The following is a 6,654-nucleotide window of genomic DNA, read 5'->3' as shown; positions in this document are numbered from 1 at the left end:
CCAGAAGAGGGCATTGGATCCCCTGGAGCTGGAGTTACAGGCAGTTAAGCTGTAAACCACTGCACCGGGATGCTGGGAACCAAACCCAGGTCTTCTGCAAAAGCTCTTATCTGCTGAGCCATTTTTTTCAGCCTCATGTTGTTTCTTTTAATTGTGTGTATATGCATGCGTGTGTGTGTGTGTGTGTGTGTGTGTGTGTGTGTGTGTGTGTGTGTGTGTGTGTGTGTATGTGTGTGTGCGCTCACACTCACCCACATGGGTGTATATATGCCATGGGATACCTGTGGAGGTCAGAGGATAACTCTTAAAAGTTGGTTCTGTCCTTTCACTGTGGGCTCTAGAGATCCAACTTAAGCCATTTGGCTTGCACAGCAAGTGTGTTTACCCACAGCCTTGTTTGTCTGTCTTTATGGGTTTTGACACAGCGTTTCTCTATATAGCTCTAGCTGTCCTGGAACTCCTTCTGTAGTCCAGGTTGGCCCTGAACTCAGCGATCCACCTGCTTCTGTCTCCCTGCTGGGCTTAAAGGTGTGAACCACTAGGCCACTAGTCTACTGTTTCAAAGATACTGTTACGAAGTTACAGACCACCATAGATAGGAAGCCAGATCAGAGTCCTTTAATAATCTGTGACTGATGTCAGACTCCTGCCACAAAGAACTCTTGGCCCCCAAGTTGAGTACCACAGAGTTTATAAAGACAAAACCACATTACATCACACCAGGTACAGGCTAGGGGAGTTTTTACATCAGGGTTATTTCCCAGCAAGCAAGGAGGAACCCTTTGTCTACTGTGGGATGTCTTTCTGTATGCTGTGAATATGTGTGGCTCCCATTGGATAATAAATTGAGCTGTTTTGGCTTATGGCGAGAAAGCTTACAGCCAGGTGGGAAATCCAAGCAGAGATACAGAGAGATGGGCAGAGTCAAGAGAGACACCAGCTGCCACCAAAGGAGCAACAAGATGCCAGCAGACTGGTAACACCACAGCTGCAGGGCACCATATAGATTAATAGGAATGGGTTAATTTAAGATGAAAGAGCTGGCTAGCCAGAAGCTGAAGCCATAGGCCATACAGTTTGTAATTAATATAAGCCTCGAGTGATTATTTTGTAAGTGGTTGTGGGACCGCAGGGCAGGGTGGGACCGGAGAAATTTCCGGCTACACTTGTCTGTTAAACATTTGACAAGCTTCATTTCTCAGAAGATGGGAGAACCCTACTTTATTCTGGCAAGCAGATGTGGATCCAGAGGGGAGCAGGTGTGGAGTCAGGGTAGCCTGGCCTCTCCTGAGCCATTTCAATGGGGTTTCAGTCTATATCCAAGGCTGGCCTCGAACTCATAGGAATCTTCTTATCTCAGCCTCCCAAGGCCTGGAACTACTTTAGAACATGGATTTTTTGATGGCAATTGATTTCACAAGTCCCACCACGGCCCCTAGCCAACAGCGCCCCCTCCTAGGGATCACCACCAAGTGAAGACGAATATCCAGAAGCATGTGTAGGGGTCCCTACTCAGATGGTACCTCTGAGGGGACACCTTATACCCCTGGGCTCTAATGTCCTTCTCCAGGCAGTGCACAAAGTCCTCCGTCCCAGGGCCTGCCTTCCAGGGCCCAAATTTGACAACGGGCGTCTTTTTGGCCTCCAAGATATGCAACGGCTCCGCACACTTGGCATCCTCCTCCTCCGAGTGCACCACACACACCACCACCTTGGACGAGCGCATCGCCACGGCCTCTGCCCGAGCCAGGTGCAGCAGGACCTCCAGGTTCTCTCTGTAGTTCGGCACTCCCAGCAAGAACTGCATCCGGGCCACTTGCTCCCCAAAGATCTGTGGCATATCCTCCAGCATCTTGACCAGAAGATGGATTTGGTAGAACTTAGCCTCACGGTAGACCTCAGGAATGTGCTCTTTGGGCACCTGCCCCGTGCGTAGGTAGTCCAAGAGAGGCCCAAAGTAGGTGCCGGGACGATCGATGAAGAAGCGGCCCTGTGCGTCTTTGTAGTGTCTCGCTGATCTGGATAGTATCTCTGGGAACTTGGAGCCTGGATGTTTCATCAGGGTGCCCATGGTGGTGGTGTAGAACTGCCCTCCTACATTCAGCTCCACGACCTGCAGACACAAACAGTAGAGTGAGCCAACAATGCGCACATGTCCAGGAGACACACCACTACAACTTATTAGAGGATGTGCTGGCTGCTGCTACAAAAAAAAACCCACCCCTCCCCCCCCAAAAAAAAACCACCTCTGTGCAGTGCTAAAGGTTCAGGCTGGATTTCCAACCTGGATCTAAGCGCAAGTCAGTGGGGGCCAGTGATGGGACCAGTCCTTCAGTCTGACGCGGGTTTATGACCTCATTCTCAGCCTGTCTGTTGCACTGCCTATTACAATTTAAGTACTGTACTGGAATTAGGAGAGCCAAAGGCAACCAAGCTGCTGGAGGAAAAAAAAAAAAAGAATTGAGCTGCCATGGCAACAAGTCCTACAGGGGCCATTTCAGAAGTCTAAAGGGGAGACAACAGGAGAAGCAGGACCCAGACCGTACAGCTGAGGAAAATTAAGCTCAGAACCTATGTCCTTCGGCCTCCCCTAAACTTCAAGGCCCCTTGGCAAGGCTGTTCGGTTAACCTTGAGGTCACCGCTATGAAGCAGGCAGTTAGTCAGGGAGCACAGACTGACCTTGAATAAATCAATGTGTTGGCATCTCTGTTCCGCAGGAGCTCAGCTCCTGGGCCCCCTCCAGGCCCTCCTATTACAGATGAAGAACACCCAGAGAAAAAGACTCACAGGACAGGGAAGCAACGAGTGCGGCTAGGATCACACGCCCATCAGTTGCTCTAACTCACGTTAGGGTGGGTGTCCAGCCCACCCCAACTCCTGCCTCACTGCAGCCAATATTAGCTCCATGCCCGGAAGTTCACTGTCTTTCTCTACCTTAAGCTTCGGCGTCTGGGAAAATGGAAGCAAAATGGACATAGAGAACTCGAATCCTTCCAACTCTCAAAGTCTAGTCCACCCAGCCACGTCAAAAGTCCTTTCTGGCCGGGCAGTGGTGGTGCTCGCCTTTTATCCCGGTACTCAGAAGGCAGAGGCAGGCAAATCTCAGGGTTTGAGGCTAGCCTGGTCTACAGTGTGAGTTCCAGGACGGCCAGGGCTACACAGAGAAACCCTGTCTAAAAAAACCAAAAACAGAAACAAAAGTCCTTCCTGAAGCTAATTTACAGAAACCAGTTTCCTAGCTAGCTGAAACATAATTCAGCACTCGGGAGGATCTGAGCTATTGTATCATGGCTATACAATCAGACCACGTTTCAAACAAAACAAAACAAAAGATAGTTTCCTACTCTAACACCCTGTACCCCATTCTTTTGTTTATCAAATAAGACCTCAGCCCTGTCCACGTGCTTCTTTATGCTGCTCCTTTCTTTCTCTTTTATTTCTTGCCCCACAAAGTTTCCAGCATCCGTGTCAGTCATGGCTTCCTATCTCATCCACAAACACTGCCCAGTGTGTTCCTAGAACGATGAACGTCTTTTCGCTCTCAGGAGGAAGGCCCCTCTTTGTCTTTACTACCAGTCCCCCTGCCTGTTCCTGGGTGGGTAGGAAAGCCTGTGGTGAGTGACTGGGAGAGACTTTGCCTCTGAGGGGAACCTGCTGGGTGTCGAGTCTGTGAAGGCCATGGAGATGCAAGGATGGACCTGACTCACTCAGTTCGGTCAGAAGGGTCCCTACATCTTACCGTGCTCTACCCAGCACTCATACATTTCCCGAGATCCCCCTCAGCTGAGTGAATGAGTGAGATCTCCACTCAGGGGTTCTCTAGGCCCCTCAAGATCTCTCTCTAACCCCCAACACTGACCTCTCCTGTTGTTTCCCATTTTAGCTGAGCCAGAAGCCTAGGATAATGTGTCTTCTCCTTGATCTCAGTCTACCCCACACACTTATTCACCACCAAGTCCTGGCAGTTCTGTGTGTTTGGGAAGTTCCATAGCAGCTTACCCCTTGCCAGGTCGACTCCCGGATCCATTCTGCACATGGGAACCAGAGCTCTTTTTTTCTGAAGCACACCTGAGTCTCCTGCACTAAACACTTGAATGGCTTGAGCTTTCCAAGGCTTTTGCAACAGGCCTACTATGTGGCCTCTAGCAAGCGCAGAACAAAATCACCTACTGCACCGCTCCCTCCCTCTATCCACGGCAGGCGGGGTCCCAGGGCTGCAGGACTTCAATATCTTACAGCTTACCTTCCTATCACCAAGTCTACCCATCTCTCCATCTATTCTTCCTTCCTTCCTTCCTTCCTTCCTTCCTTCCTTCCTTCCTTCCTTCCTTCCTTCCTTCCTTCCTTTCTTTCTTCTAATCCTTCTGGTTTTTTGAGACAGGGTTTCTGTGTAGTCCTGGCTGTTCTGCAACTTGCTGTTAGACCAGGCTGGCCTTGAACTCAGAGATCCACACGCCTCTGTCTCCCAAGTGCCTGAATTAAACGCATGTGTCACCATGCCTGGCAAGTCTAGCATCTCTCAAGTTAGTTCCCCAGAGGCCTTCCGGAAGGGTGGTCTCATGACTCTATGGTGACTTGTAGAGCTACTGTTACAGTAGCTGCTCCCTTGGGATCCCCTGTTGTCCATCCTCCATTAGACCATGAGGTTTGAAAGGGGACACATTCCTACTCCATATACATCACTAGCACCCACTGGCAAGCCTCAGCACACCAGAGGCACTCAATGAATACCTGTTATATTGAATGAAGTTCACCCTGTCCCGATCCACAGCAGAACCTGGTATTCTGATAAACCCAGGTCTTGCCCTACCTGGTATCAGGTTCAGTGCTGGCTCCATGCATGACCTTCGCCCAGGAACTCATTCAAGCCCTTCCTGAGCAGGGAAGATGAAACACCCTGAATGTTGAACACCTTGACACTAGGCAGGTAGCTTTGAAAACAGCCAACAATGCCATCCTCCTAACACTATTGGAACGAGCCACTTTGCCTGCTGCTGGGCCTGCTGTCTCTCCTTACTCAATCCTGATGAGAATGAGAATTTTATTCTCTTAGCGAGCGTGTACCCAGACTTACTACTGTTAGCTGCTAAGTGAGGTGGGCACCTTTAGGGGCTAACTTCTACACTAAATGGGGGAAGGGGAGTAGGGGGTGGGGGTGGAGGGGGGGCGGGAGTACCACCTACTTAACACACCCCCAAAGTTGTCCTTTCTTTTATTTCAACTAAAACTCTGGAGAGATTCATTGTGTTTTCTGATAGGCAACTTCTATGACACCGAGTGAGCATGTCCTAAAAGAGTTCATGTTGGCCATTTGTTTTAAAAGGCAGTCTCCAAATGCCCCAGAAAGATTGTAGGTATGTGCTGTGGAATTCAATTAAAGAATGATTACTATTATTTGTTGTTCCTGTTTTGTTGGCAGTGCTGGGGTTGAGTCCTGGTCTTCCTAGTAAGCTGTCTCTACCACTGAGCCACATCCTGGGCCTAACTGGCCTCTGTAACGGTTGATCTACGAACTAAAACTGAGTATGTGCTTTCCTGTATGGACATATATAGACGTCTTCAATAAAATGCCCACCCGTCTTCCTTTTTGGGGTCTACTACAGCTGTGAGAATAGCTCCCGTGTTAGCCTCATTCACTTCAGTTAATCTTTCTTTTCCTCCTGGCTTTGCGCACCGCAGCAAACCCGGGTTGCGCTCACAAATCCTCTCACCCAGTCCACAACAGAAGGCAAGCTGGGCACTCTTGGGGGCAGAGAGAGCGTGCTGGAGCTGGTCAGGCTACTCCTCTCAGGTGGCAGAGTAAAGGGACTAACCGAAGTATCCTCCCCACCGCCAACCCCACCCCCGGACAACGCCTAGCCAAGCCGGGGGATCTCAGAGGGGACACACACAGGAACTAAAGCAGACTAAGTGAAGTGAGAGCCAGGGAAGAAAAAAGCAAATGAAAGACTGCCCAGAGCTTGGTGGAGAGGAGGCGGGGACGCACAGGTATCAAAGGAGTTTACTGGCAGGTGGAAAAAAAAAAAAATGCTCCCCGGGGGCGGAGGTAGGGACTATTGGAGGGTGGGCGAACGAAAATGGACCGGAGTTAGGAAAGCATGCGGCCGGGGTTGGGGGTGGGGCGTCCAGCCGCTGCTCAGGGGCGCACTTACGATGTCCGGGTCTGAGCACACGATCCGGGGCTCCGGGCTGTGCTCCTCGAGTTGGTTTGCGGGCAGAGACTCCTGGCTGGCCTCCTTAGCTTGGTTTGCCGGCAGGCTCATCCTGGTGGAAAAGGGCAGCACGCACTGACTACCCAGCACAGCCTTGGGTAGATAACTTATGGTAGATAACTTATGGGCGGGAAACACGGTCCTGCCACGTGTCGATAACTTCCCAGCCCGAGAGGCTCGTGACTCCCCGCCCCTGAGAAACTCTACAGCTATTACCCCCCCCCCCCCCCGTCTTTTGTAAAACATCCGTAGTGCTTATTTAGCTGGGTTAAAAGCGCTCTGAGATGTGGAGCATGGACTCCATTGGTTCTGTGGGCTGTCATCAGCTTCGAGTAACCTATAACTTCTCCGGGCTCTCAGAGGGTAGAGTGTCAGACCAGAGACTACAAAATGGTAAATTAGAAGGAAAAAAAAAAAAAGCTGCCACTCAAAGGCAAGTGC

General features: G+C 50.5%; 1 protein-coding gene across 1 annotated transcript; it reads right to left on the bottom strand.

Annotated features, from left to right (window-relative positions):
- Positions 1-602: 602 nt before the first annotated feature.
- On the bottom strand, positions 603-6,391 carry Kctd14 (potassium channel tetramerization domain containing 14). Its single transcript, XM_006979892.4, has 2 exons — positions 6,154-6,391; positions 603-2,113 (listed from the first exon to the last, which is right to left on the bottom strand). The coding sequence occupies exons 1-2, from the start codon at positions 6,262-6,264 to the stop codon at positions 1,463-1,465; spliced, it is 762 nt and encodes a 253-aa protein (XP_006979954.3). The 5' UTR covers positions 6,265-6,391; the 3' UTR covers positions 603-1,462.
- Positions 6,392-6,654: the final 263 nt, after the last annotated feature.

The sequence above is a fragment of the Peromyscus maniculatus genome, chromosome 1 (assembly GCF_049852395.1).
Source record: "Peromyscus maniculatus bairdii isolate BWxNUB_F1_BW_parent chromosome 1, HU_Pman_BW_mat_3.1, whole genome shotgun sequence".
Classification (NCBI taxonomy): domain Eukaryota; kingdom Metazoa; phylum Chordata; class Mammalia; order Rodentia; family Cricetidae; genus Peromyscus; species Peromyscus maniculatus.
The sequence above is the reverse complement of the archived record's forward strand: the minus strand, read 5'-3'. Positions and strand labels throughout refer to the sequence as shown.

Excerpts from the sequence above, each read along its gene's own strand:
- Kctd14 (XM_006979892.4), bottom strand. The coding sequence starts at position 6,264 with ATGAGCCTGCCGGCAAACCAAGCTAAGGAGGCCAGCCAGGAGTCTCTG. Across the intron at positions 2,114-6,153 it reads TGTGCTCAGACCCGGACATC|GTCGTGGAGCTGAATGTAGG; the intron begins GTAAGTGCGCCC and ends TTGTGTCTGCAG.